This window comes from Crassostrea angulata, chromosome 7, assembly GCF_025612915.1.
Source record: "Crassostrea angulata isolate pt1a10 chromosome 7, ASM2561291v2, whole genome shotgun sequence".
Taxonomy (NCBI): Eukaryota; Metazoa; Mollusca; class Bivalvia; order Ostreida; family Ostreidae; genus Magallana; species Magallana angulata.
The window spans coordinates 12809769-12828374 of record NC_069117.1 but is presented as its reverse complement, the minus strand read 5'-3'; the positions used below and the strand labels follow the sequence as shown (position 1 = coordinate 12828374).

Below are 18606 nucleotides of genomic sequence, written 5' to 3'. Positions count from 1 at the left end.
CCTCACTCAAACCTGCTTGATAGATGTGTTTGTTGTTAAATGATTTAACATGATTCCTATGATATAGTTTTCTATGATATGATACACTATTGTTTTATATGATACAATGTAATATCATACATTATATTGTAAAAAGTGATATGATATGATATTGTATCAATTTTTTTGTACATTATTATATGATATTGTATTATGATATTGTTATGTATAGTATTGTATATTATTATATAATATTGTAGAATATGATATTGTATAATATATTATTTTATCGAATGATATTGTTTCATATTATATTGCAATATATGATATTGTATCATATGATACGATATTGTATATTATAATTAAAGCATTTCGTATGATACAATATTGTATAATATGATATTGTATCATATGATATGATTTTGTATAAAATGATATTGTAATATATAATATCGTACTGTATCAGATGATATTGTATCATATGATATGAAACAATGTTTTATCAAATTATATTGTATCATATGATACAATATTGTGTATCAAATATGATACAATATCATACAATACAAAATTATACTATATTATACAATATAATATCATATGTTACAATATTGTGATGTATTATGTGATATGATATAGTATCAAATAATGCTATATTGTATTTATATTAGATATTATGATATTGTATTATGTGATTAAATACAATAATGTATAACACGATACAATGTCATATTATATGTTACAAAATCATATTGCATCAATATTTATTACAGTATTATATTGTATTAAATGATATATATTGTAAGTATCATTGGATGCAATATCATATTTTATATTATTGTATTGATAAACATTGTATCTTATAATAATGTATGAAATGAACATAGGATTATCATACAATTTTTTTACATATGATATACGATATTGTGTCAAAACAGTATCCATGAATATCCAAGATCATTAACTATGATTTTCATATCATATGATAAAGGTGGTTTTAAAGGTGATGCCTCATAAAGTTGATGCCTCGTCTCGGTGAGCTTTGTAATCTGTGATTACCTATGTTTTTGAATAGGAAAGATTATAAAGCTCAATGAGACGAGGCATCGCCTTTATTAAATCACTTTTATCATATTACTGGTAAATTTCACACTGTATCGTATGATACAATCTCTATCAAAATACTTCTATATAATATAATATTGTATCATATAATACAATATTGTGTCATATGATATAATTTTTTGTTATACTTTCATGTTAAATACTGAAATCTGATTGGTTAAGACGCAGTTAATAATATTTACTATTACCCTCAGCGTTAGCAACGCACTTGGCAACGGGTAACATTAAAAAATGTTACATGCGCGAAAATTATGCGCGTACGGTTCGCTGTAGAATTCACGTTATTCCTATATAAAAGCAGTAAAATTTTCTTAAAAATTTTAAAAAAGACATTCAGTATAACAAAATAAATAGTGCCTGTTTGGGAGGATAACAGTTGAAATTGACACCCCTCGAAAACCATTGTCAACCTCCGCTTCGCGTCGGTTGACATTGGTTTTCTCAGGGTGTCAATTTCAACTGTTACCCTCCCAAACAGGCACTATTTATATAATATAATACATGTATTATCGAATATCAACCTTCAAATTAAAGTTTCATGAACTGTGTAAATTGGTTAGGACCATCATGCATAAACCTCCTCCGGCATCTGAAACATGGCTTAGATTCAGCAAGCCTACCAGTTCATCAGTATCTCATAATGCTTCATTTTTCCAAATTTAGTAAATGTTAATTAAACTAATAACTAAAATTTGTTTATCCAAGAGCACCTGCTCCAAAATCTTTTACCAGCTTCAAAAACCTTAAAACCTCATCTGGCATTCCAACTATGGCTCAAATTAAGCAATCACGCCTGTCAAGTGCAAAGTATCATAAAACGTATTATTGCCTAATCAAGGGGATTTTGTTGTTCTATTACAGTTAAATATTTGCGTCTATTTTGTTTGTGTATACAGTTTTGCTTAACTATTGAAACCGATCTATTGAACTGCCGGTCTACTGGACCGCCGTTCAAGAGACTTCGATCTATTGGACCGCCGGTCAGTAGAACACACCGAGATGTTCCCTGAACCTCGGGAAAATTTTCTGGTCTATTGACTGCTCAAGCATTAAATAATTGTATATTATCCATACAAGTTTGTTGATGATAGGAACAGTAACTTAATAGAAATGGCCATCAAAGAGCACCTGCTCCAAAAAGTTTAACCTCATTCAGCATCCGAAACCCATGGCTTGGATTCAGCCTTCAAGACTGTCAAATGCATAAGTATCATAACAAGCACCATCTGTGCAAGTTTAGTGAAGTTAGGAACTGTAGAAAGTAAGATATAGTCATCAAAGGGCATAAGCTTTAAAAACTCTTATGAGCTTATAAAAACATGAACCTCCGACAGCATCAGAAATTTATGGCCCAGATTCAGTATTCAAGTCTATCAAGTTCATAAGTAGGACCAGTTTGCACCTCCCATGTAAGTTTTGTGAAGATAGGACTCTTAATAACCAAGATACATGACCTGCTCCAAAACTTAAACCAGGTTTGGATGCCTAGCTATGCTGGGGTGTAGCATAAGCTCCCCCCTTCATATTGGCGAGCTAAAAAATACATCATTGTTGTATTATAAAGTTTATAAAGCACAAAAAATCATCACATAATGGGTCACAAGCAGCAGATGTATCTTTTTTGTTATCATAAATATTTTAATTGAGAAGAATGTGTTGAACCACCTTCCCTGATCTTTTCTATCATCCTAACAACTTTATTTGAATATACACCTGCACTACCTGCATTCTGAATTCAATGAATGTAGAAAGAAGGAAGGTAAAAGGAAACAAAACAATTGAAAAAATCCTTGTTTTTATTACCACATAAAATGAACCATGCAGTGTGAGCCTATTGTACTTTTAACAGAAAAAAAAGATAATACATGTATATCGGTGAATACAGTAACACTATACAAAATCGCCTTAGACTGACACACACACAAAAACTATATAAATAATATTTCTACTTTATAACAGTTGAAAGATTGACCAAGACAATTTAAATTGGGACAATTGTGGAATTTTCCGCACACATTTTCAACATTCCTATTAATAAAATAATTTGTATACAAAGTATGTATATTCCAACGTGTTAAATGAGCTGATTTTTCTAAGATTGTTTTGAAAGATTTCTATTTATACGTCAAAAATACAAAACGCATTGGAAAAAAACATGTATACATGAACAATTTAAGAAGAAATATAAATATATTGAACAAAACTATAATAGAAATCAACATGCATGTTTCTGTGTATGGTATATGTGATAACTATATCCTATCTTGCTATTTTTGAACAAAACATGCATGCTAGATGCATGAAACATTATTGCATACATCAAATCATGTTAACCTTTAATACTAATATGATAATACATGAAAATTGAAATCTTATCTATTTAATTAAAAAACATAATTTAACACAATTGCAAAGTTTAAAATTCTTTAATAACCTGTCACAATACCTCCCAAAATATTGGCAGGATTCAATTTGTATTTATAATTTATATTTACAGTCTGCTCCTTTCATAGCAGAAGGGGCACCATCTTTAAGCCACTAGTTTTCTATCGGCATTATTTAACACTATGATAGATCTCATTTCTAAAATGTAAATAATGGTCAAAAAGAATTTTGCCCAAAATCATTGTTCAGAATTTAAAAGTTACTTTCTTTAGGATGTGAAAATCAATATGGATAGAGTAGTGGTAGACTGCAGCCATAGAGATATACTGGCGTGCGAACAGTTCTCGCTTAGTACCATTTCTCACCAGTGCATTGTTATGTCATTTTTTGCATGTAAATTTTTGTGTTGATAAAATGACATAACAATGCACTGGTGAGAAATAGTACTCAGCAAGAACTGGTCACACACCAGTATTACTGTAATAATGTACGGAGATCTACCAAAAGTTATTGAGTAGAACAAAGTACTGACAATCTTGTAAATGACTGGGGAAACTATAGGGGGTGCATTTCTGTCTCTTTTAATGAACAATTTATTTTAAGTGTGTAATTATGTTCTTATCTACATATGTTTTAATGAACAGTAAAACTAACAGTATGTGTCTCAGCCCCAATCATTGTTTCCCTGTATACCTCAACAAAGTTATACTAGACTAATATAAAAACAACCAAAATCATCAAAAGATGATACAGTACAAAAAATGCCAATAAACTGTACATTTCACTGTACATGTTCCGGTATTTCATTTTCTGATGTATGTCAAGTATACGGAACGTTTGTATAACCGGTAATACAAACGTACACATAAAAATAGCGAAGCAAGGCAAATACAAAGTGTTTATGAGAAGAGATCATGCTGATCTTAAAATTTCTGCATGGGTATAAAGTAAACATCTCTAAAATGCTGAAGTATAACTTCATTAAAAAGAAATAAAAAGAAATAATAAAGAACACTTTCCAGAAATAGAACAGAGTACTCACTTGGTACTTGAACACAAACTTACATTACAGATATGTAATTAATAGGTTAACATTATTTCTTATGATTCACAGCATTAACAAAATTGTTGAAAATATAAACATAATTTCTTTATTGCAATAAGATAATGATAAAACAATAGTGCGATATCTCCCAGCTAGAAACATATATTATAAAGTCCTATTCCACTTTAATACTTTTTAGGTTGGTTAGTACGAGTATTTTGCAGATGAAATTTTGTAAAATTAACATTAAAAGGCTTGACAAATCTTTCTATAAATGAAGCCTTTCCTATACAAAATTTTTAATCAACTATGAGACAAAAATTACTGATTTCTTGACTTTGTAAGTTTGGACTACAAAACTACCCCCCTAAAAATTCTATTGACCCAAAAGTTCAATGTTGTAATTTTTTGATAGAGGTGTTTTCAATTTTTTTTAGAAAGAAAAGGAATCAAAAGTAAATTATCAATTCCAACATAATTTACCTATAATGGAAACATATTATGTACATATGCACATGTAAGCATTAACAAATATTAATGTGGTCTTCCAACAAAGGAGTCTGAATTGTAGCGCGGTCTTTTGTTGCCTATTTTATTTGCTGATGGACGAAGTAGTTCTTGAATGTGTTGTACTATCAAGTCAATTGCCACTGTAAAGAGAGTATCATATCATAAAATATTTGAAAGCCTCAAGCAGCATTTTTGGATTCCTTTAATTTCTTTACAAATGCTGTTCAATTCAGAAATGTATAGAATAACAAATTAATATTAAGCTCCTTATCAATATATCTGTTGACTTGTAATTAATAACACAGTACCGTAAGTCTCAAGCCATCTTAAAACGATTGATCCACTTTTTCTCAACAAACTGACAAAAGTTTGAGACTGATATTTTTATCATCAATATTCTAAATATCATCTCTCTTATTCTTTGAATTCATATAACTTGGGAAAGAAATAAAATTAACCCACGGTTTCAGCATCCAGTCAGAGGAGGACAAACAAATTTTATTTTAAAACCAAGATCTGATAAAAAGACTTATGAAATTTGTGTTTAAAAGATCTATATGTACCTGTATTATCAGCTCCTCTGGGTATAATAACATCAGCATATTTCTTTGTCTGTGAAAGTAAATAAATATATGGTATAAAGTAACTTGTGGTCGAAAAAAAGCTTAATAATACTGTGCAATATGTTTCTCCAGGATAGAATAGATTATGTATGAATTGATATTCATATAATTAAGATCTACATTTAAATCATTTACATGTATTTCAACTTTACACCAATATATTAACAGGTAAGTCTGATATTCAGGAAAACTAGAGCAACTTACAGGGAGGCAGAATTCTTCAAAGGCAGGTTTGACTAGAGTGGTGTATTGATGTAGAATGTTTTCTATATCTCTGCCTCTTTCCTTTGTGTCCCTCAGTACTATTAAAATGTCAGAAAAATGCTTATGCATTTTAAAATCTAATTCGTTACACAATCATCAAATGCTTATCCTTTTGAATGTCAATTAATACTATGTTAGTTTAAAAGTAAAATTTTCTTAGTTGCTTATACAATAAAAATTTGATTACTGTAACATTACTTGTACATGAAACCTCAATCTTCTCATCTTTATTAAAAACTACATGAAAAACCTGACAAACTTTACAAATACAATTTCTATTTATTCTTCATTGAACAGGCATGAACCAAAAATTGTTTTATCCATTTACTGGGATGTTTTTGTCAGGAATGTGCATGTACACATGCATATTGTGAACATGATTGGGGTGTTAATAAATGAACATGTACATAACATACCAAAAATTTCAGTTCATTTTCAAAACCAAAATAAAATTCGTGATTAAGTTTTAAGAAACTCAGGATAAAGATTATCATGCCTATCCCATCTCCCAAATTTATCATATAAAGGTATACCTCTCCTGGCCAATCTGGTGTCTGGATCTGTGTCAACAAATAGCTTCATGTGGTACATGTCTCTGAGTTCTTTGAAGTAAAACACTAAGATGCCCTCAAACAGAACAACATCAGCAGGATAGACTGTGTGCCACTTCTCCTCTCTACAATAAACCAATCATTGCTCAAACTAAAACAAATGTCAAACTTCTGATAAAATAAACTTTTTTTAATGATTATTGCAGTATTTACATTTAAAGAAATAACTGTTTAACATTTTCTCACATCAATTTTTTATTAAATCATATACATGTACCATTACAATATCATTGGTATCTTTACCAGTGCATCATTTCATCATTTAATAAAAAAATTATTTTTTTCATTTGGACTTTGAACATAGTATTATTCATACATCAAAAAAGTACATAATGAGAATTCCAGTGAAATATTAGTTTCTTCTCTGTTTGTTTTTCATATTTTTCTTTCAAAAATTTTCAAAGACGTGAACAAGTTTCATTTAATTTTTACACCCACCTTGCATTCGTCTTGTAATTATATTGTGGTAATTTTACTTCATTTCCAGCAACCAACTCTTTTAATGTGTTCACCATAAAATCATAATCAAAGGCATCTGAAAATATAAAATAATCAAGGCTAATCAAATGAGAATTTCATGAGGGCGTGATGGTCATGGCCATTTTTATAGTATTTCAGTATTCCTAAGACAAAGAGCTAAAGATATAGTAAAATGATCAAATTTTAAAGCTAAAAATATTTGGATTTTCTTTACTATATAAATGTAAGTTTATGGCCCAAAAATAGCATATGTCAAAGTTTAAGACAAACCTGATGGCTAATTTGCTGACCACCATGCCTCCTTAATACTTATGTAAATATATGTAAATACGAGGGTCAATCAAAAAATACGAAGACAATGTGGCTGTCTATCATATATTTTTCATGAAAGTCATACCTAACAGATTAATCTGTGCACCTACACTTATGTTATTGATATGCGAAGTTTTAGTCCATTTGATGAAACGGTATTTTTGTTACCCCTTTTTATAAACAACATATTTAGTCACCACGGCGCACGGTAACGTTCAAAACATAACGTCAAGATTAAACACGCACAGTTTATAGATATACTCCATCTTTATAACAGGCTTAGTCTCTTGTTTCTTTCTCCTGATAATTTAAAATGGCACTGAACCACTTAACATCTTATTTGCACACATCTGTTTGAGAATCATAAGTTAGTTCTTCAAAGTATTCATTTTCTAACCGTGTATCTATTAGTTTACAGTAAGGATAACCCTGAACGTTGGTTGACGTTACTTTTTTTTACCAAATATTTACAGATATTCTACTCTCTTTCAGACTGTTTTATAATCAAAATACAATTACCACCACCCCCACAAAATTCATTACAAATAAACACAAACTTGCAAATAATTGTTGACTTATTTTTTGCACCATTGAGCATTTTCATAGCTTGTATCGGCTTTTTCCTGAGTTAAATCCATTTTGTTTGTACTTCTCGTTGCGCCGTGACGTCCGGCGACGTTGATGTTTTTAGTCAATTTTAAAGAGGACTTTCTGTCTTTAGTTACTCATATCTGTTTGACAAAACAATATATCTCGTCATTATTTGGAACATAAAATACCATGACTATACTTAATTTGAGATTTCAATATTTTTTGATTTTAAGCCCAATCTATAGAGATATTACTTTCAACATTATATATGATTTATTGTTGACAGAAAACAAATTTTGACCGTGCGCCGTGACCTCATTTTTGCAGGATTAGATTCTAAATAATTCTTAGAAATTAAGGAATTTATTAATTTTTTTTTTCTTGCAAATTGTTTGAAACTATTGCTAAATTATGTCTACCAAATTTAGTAATGATATGACGTTAAGTAACACAGCTATGACAAAAGTCTTCGTATTTTTTGATTGACCCTCGTAAATACCAAATGAAATGAATCAACCAAATAATGAGGATTATGCAGACAGGATGCATCCTGATTTTCTTGTTAGTTTAATGCTAAAAGTTATACAAGGCATTATCTAGCTCACCATATGATATATATCATCAACAGAACAAAATCTGTCAGTGTCTGGACTTTCCCAGGGGAATTAAGCCTATATTTCTCTATTAACATAAGTAAGTTGTATGTAAATTTTTGTACTTAATATGTTCTGAATTTAAAAAAAAAAAAGCAGAAGTACATGCATATTAAATAGGCATAAAATCATATTTACCAACATTTGGGCAGGAGCAGTAGTTCTTAAGCAGTACATGTTACTGTTTTCAATACAGAAAGAATCAAACCTTTCTAAGTGTACACTAAGTCCTGTTGATAAGTGCTTTCACATCTTAGTTCTAATATTAGATAAGTAATCAAATCAGTTGGATTACATTTATTGGGACCCACAGTATTAATTAAAGTTATAAAGAACTAAATATGGCAATACATGTACTGGTTTAGTAACTAGTACAACACAATAAATATATCACAAATGTCCCATAGTTATGTGCGTATGTACCTGGATGATCAAAGTTGAACTCCCCCTTTAGGGCCTTTGCGTTCTCTTCCTCTGAGAGGGGGCGGTAAAACGTGTCTTGGTTGATGATGACCACTTGTCGCTGTTTGTGATCAACATCATCCTGGCCAAGCTGCTGCATTATTTTGGCACATACTGATGACTAAATAAAAGTAAACAAGCTTGAGAGAGAGAGAGAGAGACAAATAGACAAACAGACAGACAGACAGACAGAGAAAGACATACAGAGAAAAAATGTGCGGCACAAAGCACATTAGTACAATTACATGGAGCTCTGAAGAATGCAGATGTAGGGGTAAAAGCTGATTTAAACTTAATTTTTTAATGCATCCTTAGATGTTGGAGATATCAATAATCTAGAGCACCAGTGAAAAGGCTCTATCTGATTTCTCATATTATAAAATAAATAAAATAAATATTGCAAGTAGAAACCGGTGTCACAATTGCATTTATTCATTTACAAATGGTGCAGACACAGTTTCATGAAAGTTACCGAGTTAGGTTAGTAACAGAGTCAAGGGGTTAAACGATACTTTGCTATTTCAGTGCAAATTCAATCTTCAACATTTGATTTGATATTTTTAATGATATTCATATGAAGATGAGCATTTTCTATAGGGCCCACCTAAATGAGAGCTCAATAACAACATAAAATATTTTGAAAATTGTCTCCAGATAAGAACCATTTTGAACTAGGATGCAATAACCTTAACAATATTGTCCTTATTTGTTTCCAATGTTTTGTTTGTTGACTGATAGAATTATTTCTAAGAAGAAGTTTCCAACGTTTACATGTATGATTTTTTACTTTTCCTGAGGCAGTTCCCCCTGCAACACCAATAACAAAAGGCCTAGGAACCCTTTCCCTCTCGAATCCGTTTTTTCTTTGCCAACTGTTGGTAGATCCTGATCTGTTTGTTGCAGCCATCATCTGAAAATTTGAGTTTGTTGCAAAATATCTACAACACTTCAATATTTTCTGGCGAAATAACATAGCCAACTCTCTTAATTATCAATCAAGAAACACGAAGTAATGAAAAAGACTCATGACGCAATGAAAAAGGATCTAAACTTGCACCCACATGGTTTTGTTGTTTTTATCCATCTCCAAAGTAAATGATAAGTCGTACATAAAATTAGTCGCATTCTTATGGCACATGCATTCGTATGTAATTTTTTTCTATTCTTTACCTTTTATGTTCTGTGATAGCGGAACCACCAAAAAGCTCTTCATAATCAGTAAAACTATATACTTATAAACACAAATATGCGAATTAACCCCAACCTGATAATTCAGCTGTTCTGATAAGCTATCGCTACCGAAAGCGATAGCTATAGTTACCCTATCAGAATCACTTCATGATATGATCTTACCGTTATAGGACTGAACTTGCAGTCTGTAGGTGAACAAATAAGATTACACCTGGATTTTTTTGTAACAAGTCTAAATTAAAAGCTTTGATAATTTATAAAACGAGTATTATAAATGAGCAGATTTTCCAACTTTAACTTCACTTGAAGAATTATATTATATAATAGGATAAAAGGTACATGTACCTGTCGGGCAGTTTGTTTTAATACTAATTATGAGGATTTTGCCCGAGCACTAGGATCATAAATATAGCATAATGAATTCTTTTGAAGAACAATAAACGTACATGTACTGTACAAATTGAACTGCCATTCAACCTTGCATCAATCTAATTAAAATTAGACTTGTAATTCCGCTCCTCTACGATACGCTATACTTGTATAGCGTATCGTAGAGGAGCGGAATTACAAGTCTAATTTTGATTAGATTGACCTTGCATTATCAACACATGGTTTCTTTATTTTAAGTGGAAAAAATCGTTTTCAAATTCTGGAGAGTAGGCTTATATCTACTGTAGATTTATGATTTATCGTATATATCACGTTTTAAAAAGCGTGTCCTTAATTATGACGAAATATTATAGAACCATATTAGAACCATTTTAACAAGAGCTTGGACTTTGGGTAGTTGTGTCAAACAGCATTGTGACTTAGGCCTGTTTATTTCATTTCTGGCCATACAGCCATGGCTCTTTGAAATCAACAAGATTCATCTGTCTTTTGAGCTAAGACTACGAAGTCGGTGTAAAAATCGTTTGAAATCAGTGTCATTGTTTACTTGTTTTGACGCAAGAAATAGATAGTCACGTCCTGTTGAAAGTCCAAGGTCTTGTTAAAATGGTTCTAACAAGAGCTTGGAATTTGGGTAGTTGTGTCAAACAACAACGTGACGTAGGCCTGTCTATTTCATTGCTGGGCACTCAGCCATGGCTCTTTGAAATTAACAAGATTTGTCTTGCTTTTGAGCTAAGACTACGCAATCGGTGTATATTTCGCTTGAAACCGCGTCATTTTTAACTTGTATTGACGCAAGAAATAGATATATAGCTACGTCCAACCGAAAGTCCAAGGTCTCGTTAAAATGGTTCTATTATCATCCATTTGGGTTAAGAAGTACAAATCAATTAAAACAATAGAAAACAATCATAAATACAGATGTGAGTATTGGCATGTAAAAAAAGAAGACACATGTAAGATTACAGTTTTTGGAATCACTCAGTTGATGCAGTAAATTACAAAAGGTTTGTTGTTTTTCAACACATCCTCACTTGTTATCACATCAAATCTACCGTAAGTGATGTTAAGAAGACATAAGTACATGCACATTTAATAATGTGTTAAATAATTTAATCATATGTACATATACTATCATTAGATATCAATGATAATAACTCCCACATAAACGATTTATCTGTATTAATGTACATGAAATGCAAAATAGTTTTCTAAAATAAATATTATTAAATCTCCTTCCATTTAGAATTGGCAGTTTTTAAACTATCAAAAAATGGGAAATTAAAAGAAGATTGACACATGTAAAGATATGTACATGCATACAAAATCTTTAAAAAGACTAACATACAAGTTTTTGATTCTATTGTAGAATACCCTGCTACCAGTGTAGTCACTGGCGTCGGAAGCAAATTGAAAGTGGGGGGGGGGGGGGGGGCTATAGACTAATCCTCAGAAATATTGACAAGCAAAAAAAAGAACACCCCAAAAACCCTTATTCCCAAAATCATTAAAATCCTAAATCCTAATCCGGGGGGGGGGGGGGGGGAGGGGGGGGGGGAGTATTCTTATAGTTCCAAAAAAAAAATTTCTTACCTTCCCCAAAATGTTCCCCCCCCCCCAAATCATGAAATTCCTAATCCGGGGGGAGGGGGGGGGGCTAGTATGCCTATGACTCTAACTTCTCAATATTTCAATTTTTTCAAAGTAAATTTAGGAACAATTATGTTTCCTGCGAGAAAAAAGGGGGGGGGGGGCTGAACCCTCTATGATGCTATGTGCCTAATGGTTTGGTCTAACTTTGCAAATAAAAGTGGGGGGCTAAGCCCCCCTAGCCCCCCCCCCCCCCCCTCCCGGTTCCGACGCCTATGGTAATGATAAATATGCTTTGCTATGGTCGATGATGTAAATGACCAAATTCAGAATTTGGTCATTCTCAACGTTATTTTTTCGTTTCGTGTTTGCATGTTAGACTGTTACTGTTGTCAACGTTTATCGCAATCCCAAAGCGACATCACGTCCGTTATACGTTTGATTCTAATTTATTGAACAATTTAAATGTACCGACTTTTAAACTTCATTGTAACATTTGAGATAAATTGTTTAAAAAACAATTGAGATTGTCAGAGTATAAGACAGGGGATACATCTTAAGATAAGGTTTAAAGCACGGGCACTTAGGAGGCAAGATATCTGATCATGGGAGGGCTATGTGATATTTTAGGTATTCAGAAATGCGGTAGATTCATTACAGATTAATGAAGTTAATCATGCAAATTTTTAAATAAAACATTTGCATGGAGTGTGAGCTTATAGCTGGCAGGATATTCAACAAGAGTACAGGACGAAAGCAGATGGATTTATAAACTAGGAGTTCATAACGGATATTTTTCAACGTTAAACTTTGCGAAGACTAAAACTTTGAACATGGCAGGAATATCCGCCACTACACGTCAGGGGACCCAGTTATCTGCTCGAACACGCCCAACCACTTCACTTGGTGGTGACGATGAAGTAAGTGAAGATCTCGTGATCTGTAAAATTTGTAACAGGGAACTGACGACTCCAAAACATTTTCCGTGTCTCCATACTTTCTGTGAAGCATGTTTGAATATCCACGCCAAAGCGTCCAAGCAGTCAGACGAGAGTGCCCAGGTCAAGTGTCCGACATGTTCCGTCCCTGCCCCGGAATCTGCCGACACGGATCCAGAGAAAATTGTGGCCAAACTTCCGATCAACAACCTGCTTCTGTCGCATGTTATGAAGCGCCAACTGAAGACCAAGACATGCAAGCCATGTAAGCGTCGAAAGAAAACGTCCACGGCAAAGTCATGGTGCTCGGAATGCGCCGAAGCTCTTTGTGACGAATGTGTCGAAAATCACGCCTCAATACAATCTTCGAATCGACATCTTGTTATCCCAATTACTGAAGCTGAGAATAACCCGTTTACAATGCAAAGAAAGATTCTTTGCATTGACCATCCACGCGAGGAGGTGACGAAATTCTGTATGGAGCATCAAACGGCCTGCTGTGGTAAATGCAAGACGGGTACCCATTCTCAATGCACTTCGTTTCTACCGATTGACAGAGCTATCGAGGTCATGAGAAAAAAGCAAGAGCTAACTGTGCTTGTGTCTCAACTGGAAACCATGAGCAGCAACGCCGAGAAAATAGTCACAGAAAGGAAGAAGGCTGTCGCCGATCTTGCTTCCCACAAAGTTGAAGAAGAAAAGGTAATCCAAACATTTCGAACAAAAGTGATCGAGCACGTGGACAATCTAGAAAAGGCACTCAAAGAAGAATTTGACGAACTTCATGAAAGAGAGATCAATCATATTCAACAGGATATTGAGGTGTTCGAACAGAAACTTCAGAACATTAACTATTATAAAGATCTACTGGATGCTGCTACAAAGAACATTCCGCCACTCGCAGTCCTTACTGAAGGGGCAAAAATTAGACAGCAGTGCCAATTATTGGAGGAAAACATGCAACACAGAGCTGGAAAAATCGTGAGAACACAATATGAGATCAAAGAGACAGACCTTGTTTCAAAAATGCCAAATCTGGGGATAGTTGATGCGAAACACACGACATTACACTCTGACAGAACAATCGACCACTTGCAGTTGTCTCCTAGGTTACCAATTCGAATGTCAGAAAAAAGACACAACTTCTTGGCGCTCAAATACCAAAGTAGCTTCATATCAGGCGGCTTTGCGATGAACAAAAACCTAGTCTTGGTAGACAATAAAGGCCGAGAAGTCCGAGGGTATTCCGAGTCCGGACACAGGATTGATACTCAAGTATGTCCCATGTATGGAAACCCCTTTGATGCCACCCTTCTTCCGGACAGAAAGGGTAACTATATGATTGCTGTCACCCTACCAGTAATGAAAACTATTCAGCTGCTGGAAGTGGGACCTAGGTCCTTGAGTATCATGGATCGTTTCCACTTTAAGTCAGTGGATCAATGTTTTGGCATTACCTTTGTGGACGGCAAACTCCTCGTCGCTTGCATGAAGTCTATAGATATGTGGGAACTTGATGCCGAAAATCGCCTGACTTTGGTAACATCCATGAAAGTCGAAGGTGAGCGAGTCAAGTACATCTGCGCCGCTGACCACAATCGCGTTTACTACACAGACTCCGACTTCCGGGGAGGGCTGTACTGCATTACTACGGACGGGGGAAGTATTTTCCGATATTCACACAAAAATTTGCGAGTTCCCATGGGAATGGCCGTTGATCAGCGCGGAAATGTTTACGTGGCTGGACATTACTCCAACAACATCCACCAGGTTTCTCCAGAAGGCGGGCTTATTCAGATCATTGCTCCGGAGGATGACGGGTTTAAGAAACCAATTATGATGATATCCAATGGGGAAAAGATCTTCTTGAGCTATGAGAGTCACACCATTACCTATATGTATCCTTCTTAGAGCAGTCTGTTTTTCTTCTTTAAAAAGACTGTCTTTAAACCTTGAGTTTCGATCAATTGACTGCAAGAAAAATCGTGTAAAACTCAGGATTCAAAGCACACGTATGATGGTTTTGTGTGTGTGATTCTTAGTTTCAATTCATAAATTTCAATATACGTTTTTCTGAAAAATCACAAAGTTGATTTGTATATAGACAGATGAATCTGAAAACACTGTGTACAAACAATCAAAATATTTGTTTTTCAAACAATCAATAGTTTTATGTCAGAATAATAAATTAATATTGCCTATGAAAATATTTCATGTTTTTAAAATTGATCGCCCTGTTGTATGGTTTTTAATTTCTTATTCTTCCGTTTTTACTAGTCTTGTTTTGTTAATTTCTTCCATTGTGTGTTTTATTCCCACAATGTGTAATTTCATACCCGGTATTGCGGAACACGTATTTCAAAGAGTTTGAAAAATAATTGAGATCTTGTGTGTTTTGTCTCCGAAATTCTATGCGTACAAATTGATTTTTCCGGCACTACAAAGCCCTTTTTTCTTATTCCGAGCAATATGAGCTTTAAAATATCCTCAAATATTTTTAAGGAAAACATTGGCTCTCATCATGGCGCCTTTCAAGATCTCAGAAATACAAACGCGTTATTCATTTGTAATACTATGTGGACTTTTTCAAAAGAGTGATCTATGTATTTATAACACTCAATACCATTATTCATTCCTTGTGATCAGCATGGCGTAAACTGATGAATTCAATCTGATACAAATAATTTAACGTTATTCTTTAAAATAGTTTTCCATTGAATACATTGTATTTCTGTTCACCATTACTATATGCAAAACTCTGTATCATATATAGTATGGTTTTTTAGTGACCTCTAAGGACAATACTATAGTATTTGAATAAGTATTGAACAAAGTTCAATATAATCTATATATAAATTACATTTTGAACATTTTTTAATTGGTTCTATAGGAAATATATAATTTTGAGACCCTTTTTCATTTTGCAAATATATATACTTGTATATATAATTACGTTACATTTCAACTGAACAAATTTTTAAAAGAAGTTTTTTTAAACAGTGCGTTATGTTCACATACTGAGCAGGATATTTCAATGCCCCAGAGGTTCTGTGGAAGAAGTAAAACGTTTGAAATGTTACGCAAGACGATGACGACGAATCCATAAAAAATAGGGGGATTTTTATTTCAAATGATCATTAATTAATACATTAATATGATGCATACAAATCAGTTCCGACATTACTTTTGTAAATGTTTAAAAACAAATTTAGCAGGAGAAAGTACATGTATTTAATATACTGATGTGATAGTGAATAGGATGTGCGTATATTCTCGGTCTTAGTCAGGTGAGTTAGGTAATGTGATGTTTCATCAAGGTGCAACACTTTGTAAACCCGTCATAAAACATTTCTTCTGTTCAGTTAAATTAACCAAAAGAGAGCCACAAACATTATCAGACAAACTTCGCAACATGAATGTCTATTTGATGACCTGCGCACTTTTCCTCTCAGTAGGACAATGTTATCTGGCAACTGGTGAGTTTAAAATCATCAAATATATGTAGATAATATATGTATGTATAGATAAATCTAAACGTTTATAGATTCATTGAAAAATATATGTTAATTGTACACTTAGTAAACTTTAATTTTACTTCGACTGCATTTCTTTGCAATAACACAAGCTAAGTGGATATTAGACATATTCTTTTATAAAAACTATTTCTTTTAATAAAACTATTCTTTTAGTAATAAAATAGATACATTTCTAGAATAAATTAAGTCATTCGTATTCGGGATTTAAAGAAATGTCAGCAACGAATTGCGAATTAGTTTTCCATGCATGAACAAAAATTTATTTATTGTTATATCTTAAACATACCATACTTGTATTTTTTAGTCACTAAAATCAATATTAGATCGATGTATATATTCTAGTCTGCTTTATACAGTACATGTATATACTTATTCTTTGATAAATACCAAGACCTAAAACAAGTTACATGGGAATGAATTGTTACCGTTGTTAATTTTCGTTACAGTATTTCAAAGCATTTGGTTGAATCATTTATTGGTAAAGGATCTTAACAGAACTGTACATTAATGAATCATAGTAACATTGACAGATATAAACAAAGGCGTTTCGTTTCATGTCATGGTTTTTAATATCATAACTACTTGATTCAAAATTTAGAACATGTCCATGATTAACCAATATTTTAAACACGTTTTGTTTTAGGTCACAAAGCGCTTAAAAAAGACAATGCGCCTCAAACTCTGGTGCCAGGTTCCCTACATGTACGCGAGGTGCTCTCCTTAAAAACGGCGATTCTGTTCCACTTCATCAATTACTATGGATTCTGCAAACCCCGAAAAATGCGCACAAACGTGGTCAAGAAATGCTTCCAAAATATCGACGCCGCATGCAGACTCGTTGGCGAAGGCCCAAGAAGCATGGGCGCTCTTAAAAACAGGACTAACTTGGGTCGACTTTGCTCCCTTGCCCACAAGACAAGAGGCGTGACAGAATGGTTAACAATGGCGGCCCAGGTTGCTGAAGCTCTCTGTGCAACTTGTACAGAGCTGGCGACAGAAGAGGAAAAAACAACCTGTGAAAAGAGGCTGTGTCAGTGAAAACACACACATCAACTTACCTCGCCATGGCATGGTTTCAGGATGTAGATGCTTTCTGGAGAAAGATTTAACATCGTTTATGATTAAATTAATGTTTAAGCCCGAGGCTTTCACTTTCGCATTAATTTAAAGGGAAACGCCCGATTCACATCTATATGTGTATGTAGTTTCTCTATCGAAATAAAATACATTGATAGCTTGATATACTTGTTTGTACATGTGCAAATATTACGTGAGATAGAACTATAATGTCCGCGTTCTTCTGTGTTGGCTGTTTCTTTTTAAATAAAGGCAGACATGTAGCCGAAGCCTTTTTAATGAAGAAAAATTCCTTGTATGAAATATGATATGAACTACAAGGACATATATATGATATTCTTGAGGACCTTCTTTTTTATCCAGAATAAACTTACTCTTAAAAAGGCAAATAGATATCAAAGTACAGAACGCCATTCGGAGAGTTAAAATAGTGCACTGCATTCACGCAGTAAAAAAAAATTTCCTCCGTGCTTGACACGACCCGATGTGTTTTATTTGAGGTCTACCGTACAGTAATTACGATACTGAAGAACGGTCAATATCATTATGGCCATAAAGCAAATATGTATTAATTTTAAAATCTTGAAAAATTTTCCGTCTACTCCTGTTCTATAATTGGTGAAAACTAAAAGCATGATTATGATGCCCATGACACTCTCTACCGTCCAAAATTGTAAAATTCATGGCCCTTAGGTCAGGGGTTTAGGCCCTAGCTAATGTAGACATATATGGTGAAAATATACATGTATGACATCTTGGAAAAACTTCGGCTCTTCTTCCAAATATATTTTAAAAAAATAAATAAATGATAATGATGCCCATGATACCCTGCATCAAAATT

At 33.2% G+C, this 18606-nt stretch overlaps 3 protein-coding genes across 5 annotated transcripts; 2 read left to right on the top strand and 1 right to left on the bottom strand.

Annotated features, from left to right (window-relative positions):
• Positions 1-2882: 2882 nt before the first annotated feature.
• On the bottom strand, positions 2883-17887 carry LOC128192449 (uridine-cytidine kinase 2-like). Of its 3 annotated transcripts, none has more exons than XM_052865122.1 (8): positions 17747-17887; positions 9828-9950; positions 9002-9161; positions 6981-7077; positions 6465-6607; positions 5872-5969; positions 5608-5656; positions 2883-5184 (listed from the first exon to the last, which is right to left on the bottom strand). In XM_052865122.1, the coding sequence occupies exons 1-8, from the start codon at positions 17798-17800 to the stop codon at positions 5069-5071; spliced, it is 840 nt and encodes a 279-aa protein (XP_052721082.1). In that variant the 5' UTR covers positions 17801-17887; the 3' UTR covers positions 2883-5068. The 3 variants fall into 3 exon arrangements, with proteins under 3 accessions (XP_052721082.1, XP_052721083.1, XP_052721081.1); XM_052865123.1 differs by lacking the exon at positions 17747-17887 and adding an exon at positions 10102-10120; XM_052865121.1 differs by lacking the exon at positions 17747-17887 and having other exon boundaries at positions 9828-10115.
• Positions 12762-15359, top strand: LOC128192447 (protein PML-like). Its single transcript, XM_052865119.1, has one exon. The coding sequence runs from the start codon at positions 13048-13050 to the stop codon at positions 15061-15063; it is 2016 nt and encodes a 671-aa protein (XP_052721079.1). The 5' UTR covers positions 12762-13047; the 3' UTR covers positions 15064-15359.
• LOC128192451 (uncharacterized) lies at positions 16175-17753 on the top strand. The gene is made up of 2 exons (XM_052865124.1): positions 16175-16628; positions 17332-17753. The coding sequence occupies exons 1-2, from the start codon at positions 16457-16459 to the stop codon at positions 17724-17726; spliced, it is 567 nt and encodes a 188-aa protein (XP_052721084.1). The 5' UTR covers positions 16175-16456; the 3' UTR covers positions 17727-17753.
• Positions 17888-18606: the final 719 nt, after the last annotated feature.